We start from the raw sequence: 16078 nt of genomic DNA on the forward strand, positions 1-16078 counted from the left end.
ATACTCCTTTAAAAAGTGTTTTTTGATGATAATTTTATTATTAGTAGACTAGAACACGTGGATATGTTGTCATTCTTACACTATAATACTGAACTTTGATTTCAGTGATTTGGACTATGAGATGGACACTTGCTTCTTGCACTTTATGTTGCACTTTACTTTTGCTTTAAAAAAAGGATTTCATAGAAATTTGGATTTCATTTGGTTTAATAAAATATAGTTTAATAAAATATTCTTAAGTAAAATTGTTGATTTTTTGCGGGAAATTAATCGTTTAGATTAATTGCTAAATTGGTCAATAGATTAATCTAAATAAAAAACAGTCGTTAGTGGCAGCCCTAATTGTCAAGCAAAATTCTAAAAGATTTCCTCTACACATTTGAATAATCTTTAGGAAATTTTAGGGAAGTAAAACTGTTGTATGAGATTAAACAATAGAGTTTAACAGAATATATTTCAAAGTCAAATGAGTGTTACAGGAGCAGCAAGATGAAAGTTATCTTCAATAAAAGGTGCAATGCATAGCCAGTGAAATATTTTAGATTTGTGCATAAACACAAAACATTCCAAACTTGGTCAATGTCTCTGACATTTCCAAATCTTCCATAACCATGTCAAACCTGGAAAACAATAAAAAAAGAAAAGCTTACTTGATCAAGTCGGGATCGGTTCTGGAGAGGAGCAGGCTCTAGGTTCTGTCAGTGGAGATGAGAGAAAGAGATTAAAATCAATAATCCTTTGATACAAATCAAAAACATCAGCACTCTCTTAAATTCTTGTTGAATAAAAATCTCAATAATTAAATACTCAACATAAAACATTGCCAAATTAACCATAACCAGTCAAAAGCAGAAAAAATGTACAGTGAATAAAACCACATTTAAAATGAGCAAAGTGGAGCCAGTTTAAGACGTGCATTTTTGCTTACTGTCAACCAGAAATCTTACTGATAAAATAAAATTTTATTAGCAGCTTGACTAAAGCAAGAGCATCACACTCACAGTATTAAAAACCACCACTGAATGAAATATCAAAGACAGAACAATGAAATAACTGAAGCATCAACAGCAAAAGCAAAGAGCATCAACCATTCCAAAAACAACTAGGTATCTATTAGGGATGTGACAATTCTCAAAATAATATTGAACCGTTCGGTATGTCATCCACGGTTCAATACACACTTGCGAATTGCGGTTTTTCATTTTATAATTTCCGTGTGCTTTATTTCTCTCAGAATTGGCTCTGTTTGTTGTGCCTGTGAGTCTACGTCAGGGATCCTCAAATCTGGCCCAGAAGATCCACTTTCCTGCAGAGTTTAGCTCTAACCCTAACCAAACACACCTGAGCATGCTAATCAATGTCTTCACGATCATTAGAAAATCACAGATAGGCGAGTTTGATCATGCTTGAAGCTAAACTCTGCAGCGCATTGGCCCTCCAGGGCAAGATTTGAGGAACCCTGGTCTACGTGCTGAGATGAGGAAACCCACTTATAATGTGCATTTGAAAAAGCAACACGCCAAACACCTTCCCTTGTAATGGCTTGCAATGAGAAGTGTTTCTAAACCGGTTGTCCATCAAAAAAAGAGAACATGATAACTTGTTTGTACTTCACAACATCAGTCGTGTGTTTGAAATAACTTTGTTTTGCGATCTGATGTGGCTTCTTAGCACAGAATGAGGCAGAAAATATATTCTATACTGTCATAAAGGCTGTGTCGATTAGCAATTGATTACAAATATATTTAATCATTATGAACAGTGTTGGGCAAGTTACTCTGAAAATGTAATCAAATTACTGATTACTCCTTTTAAAAGTAATCACGTTACTGTTCTGATTACTTTATTTCAAAAGTAATTAGTAATTGGTTACATTACTAGTTACGTTACTTTTTTTCTCCATGAAATTTATGAAATCCCAGCATACACGCTCCCAATAAATATTTGTTATTAAAGCATCAACATTCACAGAACACTGTTATTTTTAACTAAAGCAAGCGGCTGCTGCGTGCATGGTTTGGCATGGCAGAATGCCAGCAAAGAGCACTGCATTTATAATCTCTAAAAGACATCTCAGTTCATCGCAATCTCACAAATCTCTGTTATAACACAATAAATATATGCATAATGAATCTTTCATAATGTCTACAATTCGTGTGTTATAATGAGAGGATTCGTGAGCACGCAAATTTCAGCACTGCATTGCTCAACGCTGCAAACACGTGTTATAGCCTAAATAGAAACTCTGCATACGCTTGCACCTGTAAATCGTTTATATTTTATATTAGTTCTTTTGTGCAATAGATGAATAATTTATTTGTTTTAGATATTTTATGTTTAGATATTTCTATTTCGCGGAGTCCCGTGAATCATTTTTATTCTCCACACACGAGTCTCTGCACTCGCCTATCAAGTCTTGTCCCGTGCCGCACTCTGTTGCGTCGGGTCTCGCGGGAGAGCAGGAGTCCCGTGAATCATTTTATTCTCCCGCATCCCGCACACACACACACACACACACACGAGTGTCTACCCGCCCGCACCAGCACTCGCCCATCTTGTCCCGCGCCGCACTCTGTTGCGTCGGGTCTCGCGGGAGCAGGTCTCTGATCCACTGGCACTTGACTCGACAGTGCCTGTGCTACATCCTTTTTAGGTCTCTAGATTATAAAACACTGCATTCTGTCAGCAATGTAATGCGGCAGAAACGTATGGAGACCTCGGCTTGTAACTATACTCCAATTACTATTTTGAAAATTATAACGCGTTAAATTACTCCGTTACTAAAAAAGTAATCAAATTACAGTAACGCGTTACAAAGTAATGCGTTACTGCCCAACACTGATTATGAAAATACCCAAGATGGCTTGAAGAACACAGACAAACTAAATATTGTCGCAGTCAAGTATTTATAGTGTTTATTTCATCATTCAAAAGGTTTGTATCTTCTTTTTATTCCGTTACAGCGATAGCAATGCCTTTGTCCATTAAAGATTTCCTGGAACGTCATGAGTTCTATTACTTTTGTGATGCATATGTGGCTACCAGTATGAATGAAACAGACATTACATGTGTTTGCAGTGCTCAATAATGGCCAATCCATCCTATTTTGGGTAAAAACAGGAAAAATAATACCTCTCTGAAAAGAAATTTTAAGTAGACGTATAATAATCCACATCTTTCTCCATTATACAGATGTTCACAGGAAGTTTTTGTTGTTAATTTGTTTTTTTAAAAAAATCACATTTTAAACTGCAAAAAAACACTACGATGTGCCAAGCCATCAGAACCGAACCGAACAAAAAACAGTGGTTAAAAATAGTGGTCGACCGATATTGGTTTTTTTGACAGCCGATGCAGATATCTTGGAAAGCAGGGTGGCCGATGGCCGATATAATTTTATTTACATTTAAGAAATTTGAAATCATTTGAAAATGGATTAAAAATAATTGTGTAAAATAAACATACTTACACTTTAGAAGACAAAGCATTTTTCACAAATAAATAAATATTTAATAAAAATCTAATTAATTCTATCTGATTATTAGATAGACTTCTATCCGTATTTAGACAGAACGGTTAACGACGACAGCGAACAAGAGGGAGAATCATAGACTGTATAAAAACAGGGGAGAATGTGAGCGGTGTGTGCTCAGGCACTGCCGTTCTCAGCGCGGTCAACATAAAAGTCCCGCCTCGAACACATCGGCCAAACAGAAAAATTTATCGGCCGATGCCGATATTTGAAAAATGGCAAATATCGGCCGATATATCGGCCTTGGCGATATATCGGTCGACCACTAGTTAAAAACCAAGGTATGTATTGAACTGTGGGCTAACTGTATTGTTGCATCCCTAGTATCTATGATCTATGGCTTTTTAAATCAGCTGAAACCTTTACATTGGCAGTTTCAGTGACATGAACAGTAGCCTGAACCCTTCACATGCTGTTCAAAGTTCTTTGGTTAATCACTACTTATGGTCATTCACCTCTAAACAGAAATATTTTCCTTCAGCATATGCATCTCTAAATCTTAAAGGAACACTCCACTATTTTTGAAAATAGGCTCATTTTGTGGAGGGGGCGGACCTTGCATCGCCATCTGCTGAGCAAGTGATTGGGCAGACGGTATAGGGGGCTGAGGTGGGGGCGGGAGCCCGTGATGGTGAGGCGGTAGGTGACCCTGGGAGTGGAGCAGAGGCTGCTGCTGGTGGTGGGGTGGCAGTGGTGAGGCCACTTTAGTCACAGGCCCCTTATTATCCCAGGTGCCAATGTCCATGTTGTGTTTGATGGGTGGTGGGGGCAGGGTGCCTCCAGCCATGGGCATCCCCGGCTTGCTCTTGACTTTCAGTTGCTGAGGCTTGGCCGGTTTGCTCGCAATGGCTGCCCAGGACGTGGGTTTGGGAGGCGGCATCCCGATTGGAGTCCCGCCGTTACCCGTGGCCACCGGCCCTCCACCGATCACCGAGCCCACCGTCTTCACTCCGGACCCACCTCCAGTCATATCACCGCCAATCTTCAACCCTACCATACCCTGCTCTAAACTATTCATACCGGGCGCCTTATTCAGGGTGTCGCTTGGGAAGCCCGTTTGCCCATCGGGTACCAGGGTGCCACCTAATGAACTGGGCGGGTAACTGTAACTGCCCCCGTAAGCAGAACTCTGAGTCTGCTGGCCCTGGGAGCCGCTTGTACCCCAGGCAGAAAATGCTGGGTTTTCAGGGAAAAAGTTAAAGCGGTGTGGATAGATGCTACTGCCCAGACCCCCTGGCTGTCCGAACACAGTGTCATGCATGAAGTGATGATCCCCATTGCTGAGGGGGGCGTAAGGAGTGAGGTACGGGATTGGCGGATCTCCGCCAGTGGACCAGGGGGCTTCGCTGAGGGGGTACGGGAACCCAATCGAGGGGGCATAGTAGCTAGACAGGTATGGGTCGGTCATTGATTGGTAACTGTTATTCTGCGGGATAAACAAAAATAGAATTGTTAGAATTAATAATGAGAAAATGCCAACTAATTTCAAACAGCATAAAAACAGAGCAGACCTGAATCTTAGCAAACACTCCACACTTATAAGGAAATTAATTTAAACTCCAGAACAAATTTAAAAGCAATGACGTAGTATATTGTACAACTAGTTCCTTTTAGTAATGTACTGTGGGTGAGGTAATTTATTAGCAAAAAAAAAAAAAACTTCCCCAGAGTTAAAAACCTAGGTAAAACCTAGTTGGTTAATATTATTTTCCCTTGCCGCAATTACAAGTTATTTACTTTTTTTTTTTTTTTTAATGTACAGACAAATTTCCCAATGTAAAACCTAGTTAGTTATTATTATTCCTCTCTTCCTCAGTAAAAACAGCATAACAGTTATTTCAGAGACAGATAAAGTAATTCTACTTTAAAAATACTGTTTTTACATGCACAAGCCTACAACGACAATGCACTTGAAAAAAGAAAAAAAAAAGAAGCATATTCAGTATTTTGTTTTCTTAAAAATATCAAAAACATGCTTAAAGGGTTAGTTCACCCCAAAATGAAAATTCTGTCTCACCCTTATGTCGTTCCAAACCCATAAGACCTTCGTTCATCTTCGGAACACAAATTAAGATATTTTTTATTAAATGTGAGAGTTCTCAGACCCTGCATAGACAGCAGGGAACAAATGTAATGTTCCCAGGTCCAGAAACGTAGTAAGGACATCGGTAAAACAGTCCATGTGACATCAGTGGCTCAACTTCACTTTTGCGAAGCTACGAGAATACTTTTTGAGTGCAAAGAAAACAAAAATAACAATTTTTTCAACAGTTCTTCTCCCCCGAGTTACATCTTTCTCCATTTTAGAGTATCACAACGCATACGCATGCTTTCCCCTAAGCGTAAACAACGCTGATTACGCAGATTATGTTCATGCACGCTTTCTCCCCCAAACATAAACAATGCTGATTACGTCGATTACGCTCTTGGGTACTCTCCAAAATGGCAGAAGACGTAACTCGGGGGAGAAGAATTGACCTATCGGTAAGCCCCTCCCCTCGAACGCAGATGAGCCAATGGCAGTCGAGTATCAGGTGAACGGAACTCGGACATCTTTAGCTTTCAGCGCCATAGAAAAACATTGGACGATCCGAAGCTCGCATCGGTTTGATAGTGTTTATGCTTCAAAAATGGAAAAACGATGTGCCTGGGGTACTTGTAACACTTAACCTTTTCATCTGCTCAAGCAGAACATTAATGTCATCTTGTGCTTCAGCAAGGTATCTCTGGCTAAAACTAGCTAACGGTAAAGTTAGTGAGTCCATGCTAACGTACAAACCTAAATAGCGAATTGTTCTCACGTCATGTACCGTGCAGTGAAAGTCAAAAACGCATAAACGAAGGTCTATAATAGAGTGCCTCTCCATATTAATCTGGTTAAATGTAAATTAATTTAATCTTACTCTGCGGTAAAAATGCAGTGGTTGCCTCTAATTTTAAATGTTAAGAGCACAGACAAAGCCTTAGTTTGTTTATATGAAGTGATTTATTTTATGCGTGTTACTTATTTATTTGATTTTGGCTTGTTTTAAAATTTAAATTTAGTTTTGTTATTTACATTTACATTATATTTAAATTTTGTTATTTAGCAAACGCTTTTATCCAAGGCGACTAACAAATGAGGACAATAGAAGCAATCAAAACCAACAAAAGAGCATTTATAATTTTTCTTAAATCTCATTTTTTAAAAAAAAAAAAAAAAAAACGTGAATCGAATCGAGAAATCAAAATCGTGAATTGAATCGAATCGTGAGTTGAGTGAATCGTTACATCCCTACTCTGCGGTATATGAACGGCGTTGATCCTGCATGTTGTCAATGCGATCGTGACGCCCGTAAAATAATTCTCCCGTTTGCATTGTGATCTGTATTTTTACATTTATTTTAATATCTTTTATATATACCTCCATGGCATATTTAAGTCCCACTTGAAGGTCCATCGGTGTCCCAAATTGATCAGAAATACCTCGGAAGAAGGTTTTCACCGACAGCTGTCATTTTAAGACAGTGAGCAACATTTGTTTGTCCGAGTGAGCAACAGTAACTAAGGGGGTGGGGCTTACCGATAGGTCAATTGTTAAATAAATTGTTAGTTTTGTTTTCTTTGCGTTTAAATAGGGCTGGACAATAATTCAATATCAATATGTATCGCGATATAATTTTTTTCAATAATGGTGATATGATTTTTAAACACATTTCCGATATTTCGAAGGCCATATCGTCCAGCCCTACGTTTAAAAAGTATTTTCGTAGCTTCGCAAAACTGAAGTTGAGCCACTGATGTCACATGGACTGTTTTAACGATGTCCTTACTACGTTTCTGGACCTGGGAACATTACATTTGCGTTGCTGTCTATGCAGGGACTGAGAGCGCTCACATTTCATCAAAAATATCTTAATTTGTGTTCCGAAGATGAACGAAGGTCTTACGGGTTTGGAACGACATGAGGGTGAGTAATTACTGACAGAATTTTCATTTTGGGGTGAACTAACCCTTTAAGCTGAGAAGCAAAACTGTAAAAACATAAGATGTTTTCAGAGAATACATGTTGAATGAAATGTTTTTCCCTCCATTTCACACCCTAAGACAAATACAAAAACACATTTCTCACCGGATTAGACTGGCCAGTGAGATATGGTTCAAAGTCATTGTCGTGGACCGTTTCCTTCTGATGAAGAGAGCCATTTTGCACTGAAATAAAGCATGATGTTAAACATCAGGGTTACCGTTCAGACCTGTACATCTGATAACAAACTCAAAGCACATGCTAAATCCAACAGTCTTCTCTGTCTCTTGGAAGATATCACTTTACCAAAGCTCTGCTATTCACATTTTAGATCTTCAAAAAATGTTAAACGACTACAGTAATGTGTATTTCACCACACGATCTCAGTGAGTCATTCACTACATGTTCTGTCTGACTACCACAATACTACAGACAATGGATGAAGAGGAGCATCTAAAAATTACACAAAGCCAAAGGACAAAAATTCACAACTACAGTAGTTAATGCTACAGAATTATGAAGCATAATCAATTTAATGTGTTAAAAAGCCAAGCTCCCATTGCCAATTGATGTGTCAGAGTGGTGTTAATCCAACAGGAGCAGTTCTGGACTGCTAGGAGGTATATGGCTCCATCAGGTGATTGAGCTCTCAGACAACATTATTTGAATGATATGAGAGCAACACAGCAACCAGGCATTGATATAAGTCAGTGAATTAATGCCCAAACTTGACTTAACAGCCATAGCCAAAGGCATTAATACTGGTAAAAGTGGACTTAATGTGAATTAAAGAGACTATCCTGGACGTTTTATTTCTAAACCTGTATAGACATCTATATTATAAAGCAAACTTACCTTTAGCGTCTTGCCCTTTGGATGTCTTCCCATTCAGTAGATGATCAGAGGTGGGTAAAAACAACAAGATAAAACCATTAACACCTTTATATTGTTGTTTTAAACACGAGCTCTTCGTGTTTAACATGTTAATACTACACAACGTTTCATGTTCTTAATCCACATCGACTCCATCAGAGCATCACCAATAAATCAATGCACTATCAGCAGTCGCTCGTCATTCGTTATTAAATAGAAACGAGGGCTTAAGTTGATATTTATTTAGTCAATCAAGGAATTGACATTCACCCGGATAGCTAAACATTTCGTCGACCACGCATATCAGCCCAAGTCCAGAGAAAACTGGTTATAACTCTCGGAAGCTGATGAGAGAGATTGTATAACGTTACCAAATGAAGTTTTATCCTGACGGTACACTGGAGCAGAACGCACTTTGCGATGTGTCGAACGGAAATGTCTGTTTAGACCAAAGAAACGTGATGTAATATTCAATACACGAGTGGAAAAAATGCTAACTCGTTAGCCATCGCGCTTGTGTGAAGCAAGCAGAAGCAGATGCCCGTAATGTCTCCGCAAAAGCGGCGGAGGCTGCACGCGTATTCCCTGCTCCTCCTCCTAAAGGCCTTAGCGACGCCGTTGCCACTCCAACCTACCTGTGGGTCAATACTGGTGGTAGACATAATTCATCAAGAGGGCCTCTTTAGATTCAGCAAGAGTCTTGCAAAGAAAAAAGAAGCAACAGCGAGGGTGCTCGGCGTAACCCGAAGCCCGTGGGTTCCTCTCGGCTCCGTGCAGGCTGAACTGCGCTTTTTTCAGCAAGTTCCACGACTTGATTTCGGCGATCCGGTCCTCTCGAGCGCACTAAAAGTCCAGCCTGAGGATGTTTCTGAGAGGATCAGAGGCTCTGCGGTTTTGGGGTTTAATCCAACGTTGTCACACGCCGAGTGTAAATTTATTTCAAAGTGTATATATATTTTTTCCTCTTCCCAGCCCGCAGTTATTGTGCACCTCTGTTCACTTCCGCCCAATGGCCGCTCCATCCGGGATCTGCGCGGAGGGACTGACGCCACATGGACCGGGTGGCCACGCGGAGGTGATCAACCTGAGAAAATTGGAAAAAAGCTATCACTTCATAAATGTCTTGTTTATCTTAGTAATAAATTATTTCATATTTGTTCTTCCTTCTAATAATTGGCTAAAGAAATTTAAAGTGTAGTATATTAAGTTAGGCTACTAAATGAGAGGGCTGTACATATTTTGTCAGTTATTTTACCTATAATTACATATTTATCTTAATAGTATACATATGTCTGTAATAAATTATTTAAAATAATAATAAAAAACTAAAAATATAGATTATGCTTTTATGTAATGAAAACCAGGGGCGGATCTAGAAAATATTTTTTAGGGTGGCAAAGGGGTGGCATGGGGTCTATGAGGGATGGCAACACCAAAGCAAGCCCCCATGCATAGTTTTTTGGGGATTTATGGTCTGACAAATATTGTATTACCATTAAGTAATCATCTATACTGTTTAAAATGAAAAATAAATAATAACATTTCAATATCCATCATGGCACCAAGTCAACGCACAATATAAAAAACTTCAACAGGTTATAAATGTTTTTGAGCTTATATCACTAAAGAAGACATGCGGTATCTATTAAAATTACATAGGCTAGATGGTATAATCACGTTTAGTGCAAGTTTAAGAGCAACAAAAACTTTTGAATTTCCTAACTAGGCAGTCATTCTCAGTTCTGCAAAAATGCAGTACACATAAAAAAATGGTTGCAAATAAAATTTGACAGTCACACGTTTGAAGGTGTACAATGTGCTACAGTTTACTGTACATATAGAATAGTGACATTTCCATTATCTAATGTACTGTAATTATACTGTATGTTTAACTCTGCTATTAGTTTCCGTACTTCCGTGCTATTAGTTTCTTACTTAACTCTGCTATTAGAATGGAGGAGACTCAAGAGAGAAAGAGGGAGAAATACCAAGAACTGGTGGAGGATTGTCGGAGGAACGGATGGAGGACCAGGTGTATGCCAGTAGAGGTGGGCAGCAGGGGGTTTGCCAGTCACTCCTTAAGCAAGGCCTACGGTACGTTGGGCATAACAGGTGTTAACCGAAGAAGAGCCATAGGTAACAACGAGGAGGCAGCAGAAATGCCACTTGGCCACAGGCCGGGGTCTGATCAGCCTCGGTCGGGTCGCCAGGACGAGGGTGTCTGTTGTAAGACCCGAAAAACCCAGTGACTCCTGGAAACAACACTGATGATGTGTCCAAGGTTGTGCATCAGAAGATGTATTCTGTGAACTGAAATACTCTGGGAGCACCAGTGACAACCAGGAATAGACTGGGTGACAACCACGAAGAGGGTGGTGACATCTGGAGAGACAGATGACGGCCGGAGAGACGGCAGCCCGGGGGTGGAGAGGGTTGGCAGCCCAAGCCACTTCTTCCGTAAGGAGGAACCCAAAGCAAGCTACAAAAGAAAGATACCCCCAGGGGTGCCCGAGAGGGGGGGAGGATGAGCACCCCAATAGGACGGACTCAAGGACAACGACACAGGATAAAGGAATAACGACAACGACAATACAGTGCATCTGCGGCAGGACCTGAAGAATGAAAGGGGTTTAAAAATCCATCAAGGCAGAATGAGATGCTTGACAGCGGAATCGACGACACAACGCACAGAAGCGACTTCTGGTAAGACGAAGGAGGAGCTAGGCCCGGAGGCAACCCACAGCGCCCAGAGCCTCCTAGTGTCGCCAACACCGGCTGCCAGCAGCTCACTTGCCACCATAACCCAAGAAACAGTATCGCTCGACAACCCACAGGGCCTACAACACCGGCAAGCTGCAGTCATAACAACTGGTTGTGCCCCTTTGGTCCAGCCGAGGATTCAGTGGCCCAAATCTTCTAAGAGAGCTGAGTGGCAACAATTTGATGAAGATGTAAGCCAGGTCCCGGAAGTAACAGCTAATGGGGATGTGGACCACCGATTGAGAACAATAACCACCCTCATAGTGAACATTGCAGCTAAGCGATTTGGAACTGAGGCATCCAAGCCTGCTCCATCGGCATATGCTCCAAGCCACAGAGCAAGGAAAATCCAGTGCCTCAGGGAAGAACTCAGGCTGCTAAAGAGGCAATACAAGTCAGCGGGGGAAGTCGAGAGAGCCGGCCTAGCGGACCTGAGAGCAATCCTAAGGAAACAACTCTTGACCTTACGGAGGGCAGAGTTCCACAGAAGGAGGCGGAAGGAGAGAGCCAGGAAGAGGGCAGCATTCTTGGCCAATCCATTCAAGTTGACCAAGCAGCTCCTTGGCCAAAAGAGGGCTGGCCGCCTCACTTGCTCCAAGGATGCTATAAATGGCCACCTCAAGGCCACTTATAGTGACCCCATTAGAGAACAACCGCTGGGTCCATGTGATGCGCTGATAACACCACCAGAGCCTTCATCAGACTTCGACCTGAAGGAGCCCCGCCTAAGGGAAGTGGAGGAAGTGGTGAGGAGAGCAAGATCGAGCTCAGCACCAGGCCCAAGTGGAGTGCCCTACAAGGTGTATAAGAACTGCCCAAAGATACTACATCTGCTTTGGAGGGTCCAGAAGGTGATCTGGATGAGAGGAAAGATCGCCCAGCCATGGAGGTATGCTGAGGGAGTGTGTATACCAAAAGAGGAGAAGTCTGAGAATATCGACCAGTTTCAGGTTATCTCCTTGCTCAGTGTGGAGAGCAAAATCTTCTTTAGCAATGTGGCTAAGAGGTTCTCCAACTTCCTGTTGAGCAATAAGTACATCGACACGTCTGTGCAAAAGGGAGGTATACCAGGAGTTCCAGGTTGTCTGGAACACACGGGTGTGGTAACCCAGCTCATTAGAGAAGCGAGAGAAGGTAGAGAGGACCTGGCAGTACTGTGGCTGGACCTCACCAACGCCTATGGCTCAATACCCCACATGCTGGTGAAGGTCGCACTGGACGTGATCGGCATCTTCTTATTGATTTCATTTTATTGTTACGGCTTATATCCATGATGAAAGTAGAGCGAGCCGCGAGCGGTCGGAGAATCGGATCACCAAACAATTACGCGATGAATCTCAGACATATCCGGACGGGATTAGATTTCTCAGAGGACTTCTGAATTACCTGAAAAGCAGTAATTATCTGATTCACGAACAAATGTAAAAACAATTCGTTAGTGAACTGGGCCGCGCTTTGTGGTTTTGACTCAAAAAGATCCGGTTCATAAGAGTCATGAAAAGTAGCACATGAAACACTGCTTACATTTATATTTTATTCTGTGATAATTCTGGGGTGGCACAGCTTTTTCTTAGGGTGGCAGTTGCCACCCCGGTAGATCCGCCCCTGATGAAAACTATCTGATTCCTCTACTTGATCATAGAAATACTCCACCTTCATTCAATCATCATTCACCACAGTAGGCTGACATATGTTTGTCAGAGGACCTGTCACAGTAGTTTATTAGCCTATATTGAATGGGTTTGTGTTTAATTTAGACAAAAAGAAGTGGCTATCACAAACCATCCTGTATAGATAATAAAATATTAAAAACATTATACTTTTTAATGAATAATATAATGGTGTTTTAGCTGGTTCTTTCCTTTGGTTTCTTTTCGTATATCCATAAATATGTGCAAAATTTCCTAAAAACATACAGATGAATATATACATTTCACACCAGATGTTGACAAGCTTGATTACTTGTATTTTTCTTCAAGCTGTATTAAACCATTTGCCTGGGAAAAAGAAAAATGTAAAAAAAAAAAATAAAAAATAAAAACTTGTAATTTAGTTGTATTATAAACCATGCCACCACTTACTTTTATAATTTATATTTTCACTGTTAAAAGAATGTCATTAACAAGCACTGGGCACTCTTGTGTCAGCTAAACCTCATGCTGATAAAGGGCATTCAGGGTAGCTAATTGATATTTAGATCTAGCTATTGATCTTAGTCAGAGATGGGTGGGATGATGGGGGTCTTTAATAAGTTTGCAATAGGAAACTATAGGGGACTGGAACCCTGAAGGAGCAGCTCTGTTTCAACATAACACCCATTTCACAGATGATGCAAGATAATACAAGAGCTTCACTGATTAAATGCTTTTGCTGAATTTCCTAAAGTTTAAATATGTGTTTTCAGTTTGAAATTGATTCAAAATGAGAGGGAACATGTTGGATTTGAATTCTGATGGCTTATGTCGTCCACAGGATAGCACATAGTGATGCCATACATAATAATCCATAATAAATAATTATTTATTAAGATCATTAGCATGCAGTCTAATACTTTTTAAAATTTGGTATGTAGGCTACAACGAACCGTTGCCGTTAACAGATTCAACTTGCGTTTTTCTAATTTTAACCACTAGGTGTCAGTGTAATGCGAGTCAATTGGGGAACTTCCTCGATTACATATCAAAAAGAGACCTTAACGAAATGGTGTCTTTTTTCTATAAACTGAGGTGTTTTTCGAATCAAATATTTATTAAGATTTGCACTACATGTATAATTTAACAAAAGAAAAGATGATATGACTCACTACAGTCAGCATTTAAAATACAGTGTTAAGTAAATGCTGTATTATATACATTTACAAAATGAGATTTGATGTTCTGTATGTGTTACAACATTTCTGTTTTCTTTGGGCCATTAAGACACAGACCAGCACACGCAGGTATTACAGGTATTATATCCTATATACACTCACACAAATATGGCTTGTGTTACTGATAGTAAAATAGACAGATGATCATTAAACATTTAACACAGCATTTTGCTGTGTAATGACACAAGTGCATGTGGAGCAATTCCTTCTTCTTCATTTAATCTCCACTATTAATCCATTAAACTGAAAGTGATCTTTACAATGTTTAAAATGTACAAAATATACCATTTGACCTGTAAAATTAGAACGGTAAGTAAAACTGTTTTGCAGAAGAATCATGTCCTGAAAATAAAATAAATGTATTCATAAAAGAATGTGAGGTTCATTGCTGTATCCTTTGGCTTTGGATGAATAGTTACAGATGCCTTGTGACTTGTTGCTTGTTCAGATGTTGAGTTCAATGTGTCATTAAGCAAAATAATAATAATAAAACACACATACACATACCTTTGAATTTTCATGTTCATATTCACATCACTCTTATGTTCTTACATTTTGTGTATTGTTATGTTTATACATATACATAATTAGGAATCCATCCAATCTGGTCCATTCTGAGAATGGTTAATGTCCATTTCTTCAATCTATTTCCCTTCTCAAAGTTTCTTCTCTCTCTTGAGATGTTGATGAGATCTGGACACTGTCACTTATACAAATCTGAAAAATAACACAATGCAGATACAAAATTAGATTCACATCAAGTAACAATATCAGTTGTTTAGGAAGATGAATAAGAGCCAGCAAAACATAGACAACTTGGTGCACTTTTAAAGGTGAAAGATAAAAAATTATTTTACAAACATGTGTCTTCCTCTTCATTGAAGATGTTGACAACATAGCAGGCAAATACAAAACCCAGGGCCTACATACAAACAAACAAATCAACAGATTCAGTAAAGTCACTTACAAGTCAATTTTTATGAGTGCTTCTGAATTTCTATATTGGTGTATATGGATGTATCACAGAAAATTTTAAGCTGAAGTGTGAAGTGTTCATATTAAAATTGAAGTATATATTTTTACAGTCGCCTACTTATTTGTAGGTAACAAAAACCTGATATGCCTGACACAGCAGCATAGCTGGAAGAAATGTTCAGGAAACCTGTTTGAAAACAATCGTTATTTCTGCACACTTCAGTGTTAACAGATAATAATGACTTCTTCAGTTTTAGGGTCTTACAGAAATGGACAGTTGTAGGGCACTGTGCATAACTTCGATGTACTGATACTCTAATACACAGCCCAGCTCGGAGACCAGAGCAGGACTTTCCAGATGCTGCCATCTAGTGGTTGGGAGGTTTCTGTTCTCACAGCCTGGACCGTTGTCCTTCCACCATGAGCGATAAGACGAAAGTCCCAATGACAGATAATCACTGTCCTAAAAGAGCACAGCACAGAAATGCCTAAACATTCTTAATTTCAATTTCATGGCTTTGTAAACATTATTTACTTTAATGCTGTAGTACTGAGGAAACATAGTGTAAGTTTAGAATGGTGTTTAATCCTGTTCATATGTGGTTTGTAAGCCTATACCCACAGTGATGATATAATTTCATACCAATGGCATGACTGTATGTGAACTTGGTCTAGCACTAGACTGACCCATAGGAGCAATGGGACACTTTACCTTTGAAAGCCCTCCAAGATCTAGATAAAGGCAACAGATGAAGACATTCCAAGTCACCCAAAACACAGTCCAGACTATATACTAAGAGAAAAGGAAAGAACATAATTATAATGGTCATCAGAGACTTAAAAAAATTATGTTGGAACCACATCTAGTTAACTTTTAAAACAAAAATCCATATCTGTGTAAACAACCAAATTACTGCATTAGGCTATACATTAACATTAAAACCATTAAAACGTTTGGGGTGGATAATTTATATATATATATATATATATATATATTATCAGTGTTGGGGAGTAACTAGTTACATGTAACGGAATTACGTAATTTAATTACAAAATAAAAGTA

The 16078-nt window shown here is 39.5% G+C and overlaps 2 protein-coding genes across 7 annotated transcripts in view; both read right to left on the reverse strand.

Annotated features, from left to right (window-relative positions):
* The window catches only part of LOC107745818 (YTH domain-containing family protein 1-like), a 13779-nt gene extending 4256 nt beyond the window's left edge, over positions 1–9523 (reverse strand). The window contains exons 1-6 of the mRNA XM_016559824.1: positions 9047–9523; positions 8394–8418; positions 7644–7723; positions 4044–4958; positions 1214–1312; positions 651–695 (exon numbers count right to left, since the gene is read on the reverse strand). Of these exons, the coding sequence (XP_016415310.1) occupies positions 651–695; positions 1214–1312; positions 4044–4958; positions 7644–7723; positions 8394–8418; positions 9047–9073 (1191 nt within the window). The 5' untranslated portion in view covers positions 9074–9523. The remainder of the gene's footprint in view (positions 1–650; positions 696–1213; positions 1313–4043; positions 4959–7643; positions 7724–8393; positions 8419–9046) is intronic.
* A 4280-nt stretch (positions 9524–13803) lies between these two features.
* The window catches only part of LOC107745763 (sodium/potassium-transporting ATPase subunit beta-1-interacting protein 3-like), a 13170-nt gene continuing 10895 nt past the window's right edge, over positions 13804–16078 (reverse strand). For 4 of the 6 annotated variants that reach the window (XM_016559734.1, XM_016559733.1, XM_016559732.1 and 1 more), the window contains 4 exons: positions 15728–15808; positions 15281–15478; positions 14902–14962; positions 13804–14757 (listed from right to left, as the gene is read on the reverse strand). In XM_016559734.1, coding sequence (XP_016415220.1) covers positions 14744–14757; positions 14902–14962; positions 15281–15478; positions 15728–15808 — 354 coding nt within the window. In that variant the 3' untranslated portion in view covers positions 13804–14743. Of the gene's footprint in view, positions 14758–14897; positions 15203–15280; positions 15479–15727; positions 15809–16078 lie in introns of all 6 variants that reach the window. The other 2 variants (XM_016559735.1, XR_001640630.1) reach the window with 2 other exon arrangements.

The sequence above is a fragment of the Sinocyclocheilus rhinocerous genome, unplaced genomic scaffold, assembly GCF_001515625.1.
Source record: "Sinocyclocheilus rhinocerous isolate Xijiao unplaced genomic scaffold, SAMN03320098_v1.1 scaffold558, whole genome shotgun sequence".
NCBI classification, from domain to species: domain Eukaryota; kingdom Metazoa; phylum Chordata; class Actinopteri; order Cypriniformes; family Cyprinidae; genus Sinocyclocheilus; species Sinocyclocheilus rhinocerous.